The 16421-nt window shown below is 39.4% G+C and overlaps 1 protein-coding gene across 1 annotated transcript in view; it reads left to right on the forward strand.

Moving 5' to 3' along the window:
* LOC139173999 (synaptophysin-like protein 1) overlaps window positions 1-10239 on the forward strand; it is a 39059-nt gene extending 28820 nt beyond the window's left edge. The window contains exon 5 of the mRNA XM_070763994.1: window positions 9811-10239. Within this exon, the coding sequence (XP_070620095.1) occupies window positions 9811-9942 (132 nt within the window). The 3' untranslated portion in view covers window positions 9943-10239. The remainder of the gene's footprint in view (window positions 1-9810) is intronic.
* Window positions 10240-16421: the final 6182 nt, after the last annotated feature.

Below are 16421 nucleotides of genomic sequence, written 5' to 3' on the forward strand. Positions count from 1 at the left end.
GTGGACATTTTGGGTAGTTCACAGAACCGGTAGTGGAAATTTTGAGTAGTTCACAGAACCGGTAGTGGAAATTTTGAGTAGTTCAGAGAACTTGTCGTGAAAAATTTGAGTTCAGAGAACCAGTAGTGGAAATTTGGAGTAGTCCAGAGAACCCGTAGCGGAAATTCTGAGCAGTTCAGAGAACCGGTAGTGGAAATTTTGAGTAGTTCAGAGAACCGGTAGTGGAAATTTTGAGTAGTTCAGAGAACCGGTAGTGGAAATTTTAAGTAGTTCAGAGAACCGGTAGTGGAAATTTTGAGTAGTTTAGAGAACCGGTACTGGAAATTTTAAGTAGTTCAGAGAACCGGTAGTGGAAATTTTAAGTAGTTCAGAGAACTGGTAGTGGAATTTTTGAGTAGTTCAGAGAACCGGTAGTGGAAATTTTGAGTAGTTCAGAGAACCAATGGTGGAAATTTTGAGTAGTTCAGAGAAGCAATAGTGGAAATTTTGAGTAGTTCAGAGAACCGGTAGTGGAAAGTGAGTAGTTCAGAGAACAGATAGTGGAAATTTTGAGCAGTTCAGAGAACCGGTAGTGGAAAGTTTGAGTAGTTCAGAGAACCGGTAGTGGAAATTTTGAGTAGTTCAGAGAACCGGTAGTGGAAATTTTGAGTAGTTCAGAGAACCTGTAGCAGAAATTTTGAGTAGTTCAGAGAACCGGTAATGGAAATTTTGAGTAGTTCAGAGAACCGGCTGACCCTAGAGTGGGGTGGCAATGGAGATTTTGCAGTATCCTTCCCCCGGGAGTGGGGAGGGAATAGGGATTTTGCAGTATCCTTCTCCTGCCACACCCACCAAGCCACGTCCATCAAGCCGCGCCCACAGAATCGGTATTTTTTAAAAATTGGTTTTCACCCAGTGAAGGGCTACCCAAAATTTTACTACCACACTATGGGCGTGGCTTAAGCAGGACGCCCTGCATTTTCTTTCAACATATTTCAGTGCAAATTGGGTGCTCTGGGGTGGAGGTCCATTTTTGCTACCTCACTGCATCCCCCCCCCCCCCCACCTCGTCCGGGCAGTAGTCCACCCCTGTTTTCACCACTGGGGGAGCCTTCTCTTCTTTTCACTTTTCCTTAATCTGGGCTACAAGAATGGTAGAAGGTCTTAATCATCAAACGTATCAGGAAAGACTTAATGAACTCAATCTGTATAGTCTGGAGGACAGAAGGAAAAGGGGGGACATGATTGAAACATTTAAATATGTGAAAGGGTTAAATAAGGTCCAGGAGGGAAGTGTTTTTAATAGGAAAGTGAACACAAGAACAAGGGGACACAATCTGAAATTAGTTGGGGGAATGATCAAAAGCAACGTGAGAAAATATTTCACTAAAAGAGTAGTAGATGCTTGGAACAAACTTCCAGCAGAAGTGGTTGGTAAATCCACATGCCTGGGATAAACATATATCCATTGTAAGATAAAACATGCCTGGGATAAACATATATCCATTGTAAGATAAAATACAGGAAATAGTATACGGGCAGACTAGATGGACCATGAGGTCTTTTTCTGCCGTCAGTCTTCTATGTTTCTATGATCTGTTTTTTATCTTTCTCACTTTCTGATGATCACATTTATCTTCTAAGCTGGTCAAACAGGGCACAGAGATGGGGGTGTTCTTTGAAAGGTTGAGGGGCTTGGAAAGTGGGCAAAGGGTGCTTTGGGTACCAGGTGCTACAGGTTGCCCAGGCGGGTCTCGATAAACTATGAGAAATAAGTGTTCTCTGTATTTATTTAGGAACATGCCTCTATTAGGTGTGTTTTGTACTAGAGAGCATGTTTGGGCATGCTTGAAATTTGAATTCATACACAGCATGGGGAGGAATATGAAAATTGGCCGGGTTCCATAGGCGCAACTTTGAAAACTTTTTGTGCTCTAAAATTTTTAGAACTTTGCAGTTTGGAAAAGTGGCATGAGTTTTGTAGGAAGTACTATATGCAACATAGAAACATAGAAACATAGAAGTCTGACGGCAGAAAAAGACCTCATGGTCCATCTAGTCTGCCCTTATACTATTTTCTGTATTTTATCTTAGGATGGATATATGTTTATCCCAGGCATGTTTAAATTCAGTTACTGTGGATTTATCTACCACATCTGCTGGAAGTTTGTTCCAAGGATCTACTACTCTTTCAGTAAAATAATATTTTCTCATGTTGCTTTTGATCTTTCCCCCAACTAACTTCAGATTGTGTCCCCTTGTTCTTGTGTTCACTTTCCTATTAAAAACACTTCCCTCCTGGACCTTATTTAACCCTTTAACATATTTAAATGTTTCGATCATGTCCCCCCTTTTCCTTCTGTCCTCCAGACTATACAGATTGAGTTCCTTAAGTCTTTCCTGATACGTTTTATTCTTAAGACCTTCCACCATTCTTGTAGCCCGTCTTTGGACCCGTTCAATTTTGTCAATATCTTTTTGTAGGTGAGGTCTCCAGAACTGAACACAGTATTCCAAATGTGGTCTCACCAGCAAGTAGTCCTCAGCTTGTGACCGGTCACTTAGTGACCAGTGTTCCCTCTAATTTTTTTGGGGGGTGGGCGGAAAAGTATAGTGTCTGAGCGGCAGTCCCTTCAGGACTGGGCAGCACAGAAATAATAAACAAACAAACAAACAAACAAATAAAAAACCCACCCTGTTTTGCCTCAGAGAATTTCAAAATAAAATACTGTACTGTGTGTCTATAACAGTGAGCTCATAATAGGGCAACTCTATCAACATCAAAATGCCACTTAAATAGTTGAGCTAGTTTCAAACTAGATTTTGATTTTCTTTCTCTCTTCCTTACTCCCATTCTTTTTCTTTCTCTTTTCCTTCCTCTCTTTTTTCTATCTGTTTCTCTCTCTTCCTCTCTCTCTCCTTCCCTCTCACTCTTTCCCTCTCGGCTTCTGGGCAGGTTTGGAAAACTCTGAGTTGATGATGATTTTTAAGTGAGCGATTGCTCACTGCTCAGCTTAGAGGGAACTATGTTAGTGACCACTGAAAATTATCATTGATTCCCCCCCCAAAAAAGGTACTTATTTACTTCCCATGTTTTTTGGGGGTAATTTTTTTTTCCCCTTCATACAAACACTTTTTCATACATTTAAAAATGTTTGTATGTATGTTTGGTTTTATAATAAGGGTTTTTTAGTTGTTTTAGTATTGGATTGTTACATGCTGTTTTTATCACTGTTGTTAGCCGCCCCAAGTCCACGGAGAGGGGCGGCATACAAATCAAATCAAATCAATCAATCAATCAATCAATTTACAATAAAAACAGTATTTAGTTGATAAATCATATATAATTGTTCCCCCTCCCAAAATTTAATAGTTCCAAATTAAATTATTTTCGGTATCAATAGAAACATAGAAGATTGACGGCGGAAAAAAACCTCATGGTCCATCTAGTCTGCCCTTATACTATTTCTTGTATTTTATCTTAGGATGGATATATGTTTATCCCAGGCATGTTTAAATTCAGTTACTGTGGATTTACCGACCATGTCTGCTGGAAGTTTGTTCCAAGCATCTACTACTCTTTCAGTAAAATAATATTTTCTCACGTTACTTCTGATCTTTCCCCCAACTAACCTCAGATTGTGCCCCCTTGTTCTCATGTTCACTTTCCTATTAAAAACGCTTCCCTCCTGAACCTTATTTAACCCTTTAACATATTTAAATGTTTCGATCATGTCCCCCCTTTTCCTTCTGTCCTCCAGACTATACAGATTGAGTTCATGAAGTCTTTCCTGATCAGTTTTATGCTTAAGACCTTCCACCATTTTTGTAGCCTGTCATACCCTCTAACTTTATCATCCAGATATCCAAATTTTCATCTAATTGAATTCCACATTGATTTCCTTTACCCGTATTGCATTAATTTCATCTTATTCTTTCAGACACAATTAAGCCGTCATATTTACTTCCCCTTCTCATGTATTCTAAAAACCCTTACTACCTCTTCCTAAGTAAAATTTAAAAAAATTATAAGCTAAGAAAAAAAGAAATTATAATAATAAAAAGAAAGAAAAGAAAAAAGCACTATTGCTATTTTACTATTACCATTTTACTATTTAATATTACTATTTAAAAAAATTAAAAATAGTCAAACTAAAAAAAGAAAAAGGATAAATCAAAATCTAATCAATCCATTATTTTAGTTAGGCATTTATTATAATACAGTATTATAATCATATAGCATATGGCCTGTTACAAAATCAATACTTCAATACATTCATTATACCTTTCCATCTTAGCATTTCTGTATATATTTCAATATTTCCAAGCTTAATTAGGATTAAAAAAGAAAAAATAAGAAAACTTAGCATTTCAAAAACATTAACTTCCCAGCTTTTGAAGTTCCAGTGACTGCTCTGCCCCCTGCAGGCACGTAATTGCATTTCAGGCACTCAGCACACTGGCTTCCATTTATGGCTATTTGCAGCCCCCCTACAGTCATGTGATTGCAATTGGTGACATTTTTAACTGAAAACTGGCATTTCCTTCCAGTTTCTGGCAAAAACAACCGCTAGTGTTCACTTAATGATCATTTGCTTAACAAATGGTCACTTGGTCACTTGTTTGCTATCCATTGTTTCAGTGTGGTGGTAACTTTGAACAGTCACTAAATGGACTGTTGTAAGTCGAGGACCAGCTGTATTTTAATACTGCACAAATCCCAGCGACCGGTTAGGTCCCACAGAGTCAGCCTTCTACAGGTCCCGTCAACTAGACCAGTGCATTCGCTGGCTGGGGAATTCTGGGAGTTGAAGTCCAAATATCTTCAAGTTGCCAAGTTTGGGAAACACTGAACTAGACAATGTCACTTGGCGGGGCCTAGGGGAAGAGCCTTCTCTGTGGGGGCCCCGGCCCTCTGGAATCTACTCACCCCCAAAGATTCATGTTGCCCCCACCCTCCTCGCCTTTCGTAAGAGTCTAAAGACTCATCTATGCCGTCAATCCTGGGGTTATTAGATTCTACCTCCTGGCCAATGAATGTATAGTGGGTTTGTTTGAGTGGGTATGTGTGCATGTTAATAGGCCTTCTAGTTTTTAAATGTAATTCTTAATTTTATTTTTAATTATTATATCTCGAGTCCTCAGAGAGGGCCAGCATATAAATTTAATATAATAATAATAATAATAATAATAATAATAATAATAATAATAATAATAATAATGGGTTTTTTCAGACTTGGTAGTTTTAAGATGTGAGGGCTGGAGGATTCTGGGAGTTGAAGCCCATGCATCTTAATATTAACATTAACATTAATTAATATTAATTAATATTGGGCCAGAATACATCCGGAACCGCCTTCTACCACACGAATCCCAGCGGCCGATAAGGTCCCACAGAGTTGGCCTTCTCCGGGTCCCGTCGACCAAATAATGTCATTTGGCGGGCCCCAGGGGAAGAGCCTTCACTGTGGCGGCCCTGGCCCTCTAGAATCAACTCCCCCCAGAGATTAGAATGGCCCCCACCCTCCTTGTCTTTCGCAAATTACTCAAGACCCACCTTTATCGCCAGGCATGGGAGAGTTAAGATATTCCTTCCCCCTAGCCTAGGCCATTACAAGTTATGAATGGTATGTTTGTGTATATGTTTGTTTTTATAATAAGGGTTTTTAGTTGTTTTATTAATTGGATTGTTACATGCTGTTTTTTATCATTGTTGTTAGCCGCCCCGAGTCTGCGGAGAGGGGTGGCATACAAATCCAATAAATAAATAAATAAATAGATAGATAGATAAATAGATTAATAATAATAATAATAATAATAATAATAATAATAATAATAATAATATTGCCAAGTTTGAAAAGCATGATGCAATATCTGTTGTAATTCCAAGAAGCATAACTTATAATAAAACATATATAGGTAGTTCTTTGACTCACAACCACAATTGGGACTGGAACTTTTGTCACTAAGCAAGGTGGGCATTAACTGAGTCGCAATTTTATGAGCTTTTTATCATGGTTGTTAGCAAATGACTTGGCCGTTAAACGAATCCTATTTCCCTTGTTGTCTTTGGGTTTTTGGGAAGTCTACTAGGAAGTTGCAATTGGTGATGACTTGACCCCCCACAATGAGCATTTGTGCCTTTAAAAAGTTTATAAAACTGGGTCAAACATGGGATGACCTGCTTTAGGACTGTCACAACTTACAACCGTAATGGACAGGCTCCATTACAGCCGTGGGTCGAGGACTACCTCTGTGTTCCAAATGAAAATGCTATTGCTGAATCTTTCAATCAAGCTATACCCAATTCTCAGTGATTCCAAAGAATTTCTTCTCTCATTGAGGATGAGCTGTGGTGGTGCAGTGGTTAGAGTGTGGTACTGCAGGCTACTTCTACTGACTGCTGGCTGCCTGCAATTTGGCAGTTCGAATCTCACCAGGCTCAAGGTTGACTCAGCCTTCCATCCTGCCAAAGTGGGTAAAATGAGGACCCAGATTTTTGAGGGCAATAGGTTGGCTCTATAAACCACTTGGAGAGTGCTGTAAAGTAGTATATATGTACTATTGCTATTTGGTTATGGGTGGCCGATCGATTTAACAAATAAAATAATAAAATAAAGTAACGAAACATAACAAAACTCCGAGTCTTCGGAGAGGTGTGGTATCTACAGTAATCCCTCGCTACTTCATGGTTCATCTTTCACGGATTTGCTATTTCACGGGTTTTCAAAGGGAGCTTAAATACATTAAATCCATTAAAAATTTTAAATCCATTAAAAATTCATAAAATTCTTCTACAGTACTACTGTACTCTATTAAAGAAACTGGTAGGATATCACATGTAGTTCCAGCTGAGAAACATTATAGAATGACTGTTTCATGCAAAGGATGGGTTTCAAAACTCCAAATACTCATTAAATACATAAAAAATATCTTTCCATTTCATGGAAATCCGTTTTTCCCGGGTGATCTTGGAACGCATCCCCCGGGAAAAACGAGGGATCGCTGTAAATCCAATTAATAAATAAAGTAACATAAATAAAAGATCAAAACAAAATAAAATTATAAAATAGAATTAAAAAATAAGCTGTGTTTCTGCGTAAAAGTTTAGAGCCCTTTTGAGATAGGAAAAAAAACCCAGGATGTGTTTGCTTGATAAAATCAGGAGGGGGGGAAATGGTAGGCCAATTTCTCGGGAAAGTGACCATGATGAAATGCCAAAATGCTGAAGCCGATAACATTCATCGCAACTTTTTGCAACCGGAGACACATTTTCTTTGGCACGGATTCCAGGAGCTCCTGCGAGACCCAGGAGGGCCGTGCTGTCAAAATGTCAGGCAAATAAAGGGAGCCAATTTTATTTTTAGGGAGAGTCATTTTTATTGCTAGCTCTGCTTTCCATGGGCTGAAGAGGATCCACATACCTTACTTTCATTTCCTGATGTGAAGCAGCTGGCAAACATGCCACACGTTTTTAACCATCTATTACCCAAGTGTCAGTCGTGCAGTTCTGGGGGAATGAAGACGCCGCATTGTGGTGCTTCTGGGACCTTATGCAAGCCATGGTTTGCTCACCCCCTGGAAATACACGGGCAGTTTATCGTTTTTTCTTTCTTTCCTTTTCTCTTCTTTCCTTCTCTTTATAAATCTGTTTTTTCTTATTACTTTATCTTCTTATTTTTAAACTTTGCTTCTTCTTTTTAAGTCATTTTTTATTTGCCTACAATTCCTATATAAAGGAATTAAGTAGGTTCTGTAATTTGGCTAATTGGGTGTTAATATGGGATATTATCTGTTTCTCCCCCCCCCCTTGAGTCTGTCATTGGAAGTTTTTCGGTATTTTTAAAAAAATCTCTAGAAAATTTCTTATTGGGCCAGAATACATCCGGAACCGCCTTCTACCGCACCAATCCCAGTGGCCGATAAGGTCCCACAGAGTTGGCCTTCTCCGGGTCCCGTCGACCAAACAATGTCATTTGGCGGGCCCTAGGGGAAGAGCCTTCTCTGTGATGGCCCCAGCCCTCTGGAATCAACTCCTCCCAGAGATTAGAACGGCCCCCACCCTCCTTGTCGTTCGCAAATTACTCAAGACCCACCTTTATCGCCAGGCATGGGGGAGTTAGGATATTCCTTCCCCTAGGCCATTACAAGTTATGTATGGTATGTTTGTGTGTATGTTTGGTTTTTATAATAAGGGTTTTTAGTTGTTTTATTAAATTGGATTGTTACATGTTGTTTTTTATCATTGTTGTTAGCCGCCCTAGTCTGCGGAGAGGGGCGGCATACAAATCCAATAAATAATAATAATAATAATAATAATAATAATAATAATAATAATTAATGGGCGCTTACTATATAAAAAGGTTTTTAAATATACATGAAAGTTGACATAGAAGAGACATGGAGAAATTGAAATTTTACAGCCTATCATCTTGAGATATTTAAAATCTAGAACAGCTTAAAGGAGGTTTTAGCTAATAGCATATTTGTACAACATAAGAAACTGAGCAGCTATTTTTTATCCAGATGTCAAAAGTCAAGGAGGTAGCATTGGTTTTTGCATACCATAATTTGTAATATTGATCTATTGTAAAGCAACCTGATAGTGTTGGTATTTTTTTTATTGTATTGTGAATGGAGAGAAAAATAAAAATAAAAAAATATTTGCCAAAAAGAAATACGTGGACAGTTATTACAGAAGTGTGAATTTGGCTCACTGGGATATTCAGTCAATGAACTCCAGTGTTAATAATAATTTATTTATAATGCCCTTTTAACAAAGGGCACGACAGCAAGCCATATACAACTAACAAAGACAGACCGTAGGCAATACACACACTTAGTTAAAACACAACTAATAAAACCACAAAACTTGTTAAAAACATTCCCAACCTCTCCAATTTCTTCCCCTCTTGCGGATCCCCAGAACAAGGATGTTTCAATAGTACCGGTATTTGGAATACGGTGTCCAGTTCTGGAGACCTCATCTAAAAAAAGATATTGATAAAATTGAACGGGTTCAAAGACGGGCTACAAAAACGGTGGAAAGACTTCATGAACTCAATATACGGGTAGTTCTTTTTAACTTAATCAGAATTGAGACTGGAACTATTGTCGCTAAACAAAGTCACAACTGAGTTCACAATTTTATGAGCTTTTTACCATGGTCGTTAGCAAATCTGGTTTCCCCTGTTATCTTTGCTTTTTGGAAGTCATTTATTATTATTATTTATATTATTTATTTATTTATTTATTTATTTATTTATTGGATTTGTATGCTGCCCCTCTCCGTAGACTCGGGGCGGCTAACAACAATGATAAAAACAGCGTGTAACAATCCAATCCAATACTAAAATAATTTTAAAAAATCTTATTATAAAAACCAAACATACATACAGACAGGCATACCATGCATAAATTGTAAAGGCCTAGGGGGAAAGAATATCTCAGTTCCCCCATGCCTGACGGCAGAGGTGGGTTTTAAGAAGTTTACGAAAGGCGAGGTGGGTGGGGGCAATTCTAATCTGTGGGGGGAGTTGGTTCCAAAGGGCCGGGGCCGCCACAGAGAAGGCTCTTCCCCTGGGTCCCGCCAAACAGCATTGTTTAGTTGACGGGACGCGCAGAAGGCCCACTCTGTGGGACCTAACTTTTTATTATTGTATTGTTTGTATTGTTGTAAGCCGCCCTGAGTCCTACGGAATTGGGCGGCATAGAAGTTGAATAAATTCAATTCAATGGTTCTGCTGGCTCCTCCCGCCCATTTGAAATAAACGGGGCTGCTTAGGCCTAAAAAGTCTTTTTACTTTTTTCCCGCTTTCTGTTTCCTCTTAGGTCGTTGGCTTCCTCAACCTGATCCTGTGGGCTGGCGGTGCTTGGTTTGTCTACAAGGAAACCAACCTACACAGTCCTCCGTCCAGCGCTTCTCCGAATGCCACCAGTTCCCAGTCTCCTCCAGGGATGTGAAGGGGCCTGCAAAGGCCTTTGGATATGGAAGAAAAAAGCACCTCTCGCCTCAGGATAATCCTCACGGCTGTTCCCTCCCTTCCCTTCCTCCCTTGTGTAATTGATGTGTGAAAAAAATTGATGGGTTTCATATTTTGTTTTCATTTTGCTCCCATGCCAGGGACAGAACCCAAAGTGACCCCATGCACAAGAACCATTACGCTGCACGAAATCTCGTTTGGGGAAAAAAAGAGGGTTCCGCGGTCTTGAGTTCGAAGGCTCCCCCTATGTTAATAATAAACGGTTGAATGAGCAGCATTTCAATTGGTTTGAAGGCAGCTTGTCTTGTGTGGGGATTAGGGTTGAGTTGTCCCACTCGGTATGAAGTGCCACCTCTTTTATCAGCGTATGCTTCCTTGGAAGGAAGTGCCCGTTGAATTCAGCGGGGCTGGCTGTCATGTAAGCGTGCTAGATTGCCCAGAAGGGAGTTGCATTTAAAACGTCCAGTTTTATACAGATTTTTTGCGTTTCGGACTGCTGCCCGGAATGCATAAAAGTCTCCGGGCTTTGCAGTCAGTTCAACACGGAACTCCAAATAACTCTAAACACTTGTCGCTCTTGAAACTTCTTTAAAACTAGAAAACTTACAATGCTACTAGTTGGTTTCCCTTTGCAGTCTTGTCTGCAACGAGTTGGCTAACATAGTTGAGGGTCTCAGGTTCCCCAAAGCTGCTGCTGAACCCCTTAAAACTCCGTCTGCATCCCTTTTCTCTTTTGGTGCAACTGTTGTAAAAGAGGCCACAACGTTGTAATCCCGAATGTTGTTGAATATTGTGATACCCATGGGCAGTAATCTTCCAGATTGTATTTAAATTAGCTTTTTAACGACACTTGAATTCAGATTAGTTTTAGCCAGGCCTGGACTTTTTGGCTTCTTTTCACCAGCTTGGAAGGTTCGAAAACCATGGTGCAACCTTAACGCAGGAAGGCAGTTAATTCTCCTGATGAATCCAGGGCACCTGCTGGAAAGGTTATGTCTGGTTGGATTCCAATCTGTTGAAAGGGATCCTAAACAAAGAGTTTTTACTTCCACTTCTTCTGGCCGTCAAGACATCCCGTAGAGTAGTGATTGTGATAACTCGAGGCTGTGGATTTATGCTTCTTCCTCTTAAAATACATTCAGTCCAGCCCAACGCAAAATCTATATGCCAAAGAATCAGGGCTTTCTTGTAAATTGTACAGAAGCATGGGGTTTTTTTGGGGTGGTGGTGAATTACCCCATGAAGGAGTTTGTAATTGCTTATTTTCTAACAAGCACTAGGAGATCTAGACAGTTCTGGGTGATAAAGATTTATTGCAAGCTTGAGCTCTCTATAAGAATCTGAACTACCCAGGACCGAGGGAAATTAGCGGGAGATAAGAATAGAAGGAATTCAAGTTGGGCTGGACTTAGATCTCTTGTGGGCAGGGAGGGACTCGAGACTGATGATGTTTGACCCAGCCTGGCCATCTCCTACATTTTAGACATATAAATTAAATTAATAAAAATTAAATTAATAAATATTAAGTTAAATTAATAAATATTAAATTAAATTCATAAAAATGTTCTGGGTTAATCCCTTTGCATTTTTCAATTGCAGAATTTGGTTTGGGGTTGGTGGTTTTTGCTGACATAATTTTCCAGACATCTTGGTTTCAGAACTGTCGTCCAAATATTTGGTCTTCGCTATTATTTTTTATTTCATTTTTTTTGAATTGGCTAGAAGTTGAGGTTCCGTTTGTCAGGATGTCAAATACTAGAAACAGAGAGGCAGGATCTCTGGAAGTGATAATATATCTTGCATGGTTTTTATTTTTCTATTCTAACTACCGATAGAAGAGAATATTTGTCCTTGGTGCTCTCTCAGCATGATGTTTTTCTTGTAGACATTTCATGGCCATACTAGGTAATATTATCAATGCACATATGCTAACGTTTATCATTGCCATGTATGAATTTGCCCCATTCACAGCTCTTTTGTTGCCTTGGTGTGGTGTCTTTACTGCCAACTTGCTTTGCCAAGGTTTGTGGTTGTGGAAATCCATAAAAGTTTCCTATTGCAAACTTATGTAAAGGACATGTGTAAGTTCTTGGATTGATTCTTAAAATAATGGACAATGCAATCAGCCATGTACATTTTTTTCTTCTGATTCCTATTCATGTCTAGACCTTAAGGTGCTTGTATGAGTTTTCCCCTTTTAATATAATTTCCATTTACTTTCTTCCTGGTCTTTATTAGATTTACAATTTTTTTCATAGTAAGATCGTGCGGTTAAACCTTCAATTTTTATATTTTGTTAGGAACAGCACCTTAATCTATCCACTCCCCCCCGACAACAGACTATACTGTATAAGATCACCCTTTTGTAAAATCCATCTTAATTTCATATCCCAATAGGGGGGGGGGAAATCACTGTTCTTAATTTTACTGCAGAGCAGTGAAAACTAGGACTACAAGATTCCTTTAAAAAAAAAAAAGCTTCATCAATATTGGGGAGGTTATAGTTAAAAACCAGTGTCATGTTCTCCCCGTCATATTTGTTTTATTATCTGTTTGTTCCTGGCTTGAGCAGAATATGCACATGGGTGAAAGTGGGGGGCTACTCATTTGTCTGGAACCATATAAGGGTCTCTTGTTTGAGTAGGAGGTTGGACTAGAAGACCTCCAAGGTCCCTTCCAACTCTGCCATCCTGTTATTTGTCCCAGAAAGAGAATTCTCACTTTTTAAAACAATAAGCTTTGGTTCTTTCCATAAAATTAAGGCTTGGGGCACGAGTCCCATTGCGATTGAGCAGCATAGAAGTCAAAATATAAAACAAACAAAATATTTCCAATCCATTGTGTCCCATCTTTTTGCTACAATATACACTGCTCAAAAAAATAAAGGGAACACTCAACACATCTTAGATCTGAATGAATGAAATATTCTCATTGAATACTTCGTTCTTTACAAAGTTGAATGTGCTGACAATAAGAGCCGGGGTGGCGCAGCAGGTAGAGGGCTGCGCCACTGAAGCTGACTGTAGATCTGTAGGTCAGCAGTTCAAATCTCATCACCGGCTCAAGGTTGACTCAGCCTTCCATCCTTGGGAGGTGGGTAAAATGAGGAGCTGGATTGTGGGAGCAATATGCTGGCTCTGTTTAAAAAGAACTGCTGTTAACATGTTGTAAGCCTCCCTGAGTTTAAGGAGAAGGGCGGCATAAAAATCGAATGAATGAATGTAAAATTGATTGTCAATCAGTGTTGCTTCCTAAGTGGACAGTTTGATTTCACAGAAGTTTGATTTACTTGGAGTTATATTGTGTTGCTTAAGTGTTCCCTTTATTTTTTTTTTTGAGCAGTATAGAATAAATGTGCAAGTGTTGAATTTAATGGGCTGGAAACCACAAGAAAAGGCCACTGCTGAGAGGAAGTAGGAGCTTTGGACCTGTTTTAGAAGTCATACCTTATTACAGGTAGTCCTCACTTAGTGGCCACAAGGGAGGCCATTGTCAGCCTTCCTGGCAGAATAGACAAGGAAACATAACCAGGTGAGCTAATTCTACTTTATTGTAAGGCTACATTAACGGAATCTTGCAAGTCTGAAAGTACAGCTCTCCCGCAGTCTCTTTTACAGCTTGGGGGGTTAAGAGGGATCCTTTCCGAGTTTCTTTTCTCTGCCCACTATATAGCTGAGGGCTGAACCCTCTTTTATCTGGTGGTTCTCAAGGCTGCCTCTCCCCCCAGCCCAGCCCCTCTGCCAAAGTCATTCCCCCATAACATTACATTTGCTAAGCAAAGCACTACATGACTGCAATTGGCTTTCTGTTCAGTTGTTAAGCGAAATATGACACGATGAACAATTTGCTATTTTATCTTTGGCTTCTGCTTCTAGGAGGCCAGCAGTGAAGTACGCAGGTGACCATGGGTCACTGTCAGAGTTGTAGATTCAAGGACTGGTGTAAAGTTGACTTTTTCAGTGCTGCTGAAGCTTCAAAAGGTCTCTAAGCAGGACAGTCATTAAGTGAGATCGTCCTGTTAGTAATCTCCCAGAGGTCTCTAAACAGGACAGTCATTAAGTGAGATCGACGTGTAAGTAATCTCCAAATGGTCTCTAAACAGGACAGTCATTAAGTGAGATTGACCTGTAAGTAATCTCCAAATGGTCTCTAAACAGGACAGTCATTAAGTGAGATTGACCTGTAAGTAATCTCCAAATGGTCTCTAAACAGGACAGTCATTAAATGAGATTGACCTGTGAATAATCTCCAAATGGTCTCTAAACAGGACAGTCATTAAGTGAGATCAACTTGTTAGTAATCTCCCAAAGGTCTCTAAACAGGACAGTCATTAAGTGAGATCAACCTGTTAGTAATCTCCCAAAGGTCTCTAAACAGGACAGTCATTAAGTGAGATCAACCTGTTAGTAATTTCCAAAAGGTCTCTAAACAGGACAGTCATTAAGTATCAACTTGTTAGTAATCTCCAAAAGGTCTCTAAACAGGACAGTCATTAAGTGAGATTGACCTGTGAGTAATCTTCAAATGGTCTCTAAACAGGAAAGTCATTAAGTGAGGTCGACCTGTAAGTAATTTCCAAAAGGTCTCTAAACAGGACAGTCATTAATTAAATAAGATTACCTGTAAGTAATCTTATTCTGACCCATCCTAGTTTTCCTGAATAACCTGCAATTCTTCCTTTGGCCATTTGGTGGTGCTGAAGGAAGTGGATGTTGACAACATGGTTGATCATGAAACTGATCTCTTTGCGCACAAATCCCTGGCCAACATTGAATGAATCTTCCGCAGGGTTGGGCGAAAGTATTCCAAAGGGACCCTTTGGCCTAAATTTGGAAAGCAGATACCAACGGGTGGGTGAAATTGCATCTCCTCTTACATTGTAGACGTGAGAGAGCATTTAGAATCTTGGTCTACTCTAGGACAATGTTTCCCAACCATAGCAAGATGTACGGACTTCAACTGGTTGAGGAATTCCAGGAAGTGAAGTCCACACATCTTAAAAGTTGCTAACGTTGAGAGAAACACTGATCTAGAATGTCTGGTTGACTTTCCTTCCCATAATCCCCCAAGGAGTCACCCTGGTGCAACACTTTTCAGGGGCCTGATTATTTATGGGAATATCAGAATTATTACCTGGTTTGTTCTCTTTTCGGCTAATTCCATCTTCTGCTCTGTTTGTTAAAATGCCTTGCAGTCTTTCTACCACCAACTGGAAATGAAAAAAAGTGCTAGTTAGATCAAAAGCCAACCCTTCACCTAGGTTCAGGTCTTGTACAGCCGTTCAATCACTGGATACAATTAAAATCCCATTTAGCTGTGGGCAATTTGCTTGCTTCTTTCCTTGAAATGCTGAAAGCCAAGAATATTTGGAAGGAAAATAATGCTTCGATAAAATAGAGCTTTCTCTACTGTATATTTTAATCACTTGATAAGTAGAGCCCTCTCCAAAATCCCTATCAGTAACACAAATAAAAGCTCCTTTTATATGTTTTCCATCCCCTGTACATAAAGCTGTTCTGCCCTATTCATTAATTTACAGGGAAATCCGTGTTTTGCAACTATGGCCTTATATTCCTGATCAGCTTGAACACACTTGGAATTAAAGTTGATGTGTCAATGTATGCCTTTTGCATCTTGTTATGTTGGAGAAAGCTAAATGCTTTGTTTTACACACACACAAATTTATATATATATATATATATATATATATATATATATATATATATATATATATATATATATATATATATATAAAATTAAAGAAGTTCGTGTACACCTTGGAAATTTCCTCCCGACTCCGAATTATTTGGGAAAATGTATGTGTGTCTGTGCACAGCTGGTTTAATAAACATACTTTGCTCACTGATCAAACATCTTCAGTTGCTCTTGTTTTCTAGTTCAAAGAATTTGCCCGATTTGGTTTTAACCTTTCTCTTTCATCACGGTCCTCTGCCTTTTTTGATCTGCCACTTATCTGATTTCGTTTGAAAGCAGATAAAGGAAAACCAAGTGTTTGTTCCTACAGTATCTGAACACAAAAATGGAATTCAAGAAAAGTTTGGTGGGAAACGGTGATATGTCCCATAGCGTGTAGACACGGTTTAAATGAAAACCTGAAGCCAAAGGGGGGGAGGGCAGGGCAAGAGGTAGGATTTGATTCCTGTGTAGGTCTATGAATAGAGACAGGGAAATATATGTGAAGTCCATATGTGAAGACTTCTATATTTATCTTTAGTTGGCGTGCCTAGAGAAGAGAACTGAACAGAGACCAAAGTGACCCCCGTGTTAAGAATTGTCTGGACCAAAGAGTGTATTGGAGGGTTATTCTTAGTCTAAGCAAGGGGTTCTAAAATTTTGGGGCCTCTCCTGTAGGGGTATCTTTGGTTTCCAAGGGAGGTTTGGGGATCGCTTGCTGACAAGGTTAAGAGGCCCATCTTGGCAGTCCTTGGCTTATCCGAA

Source organism: Erythrolamprus reginae, chromosome 11 (assembly GCF_031021105.1).
Source record: "Erythrolamprus reginae isolate rEryReg1 chromosome 11, rEryReg1.hap1, whole genome shotgun sequence".
NCBI classification, from domain to species: Eukaryota; Metazoa; Chordata; class Lepidosauria; order Squamata; family Dipsadidae; genus Erythrolamprus; species Erythrolamprus reginae.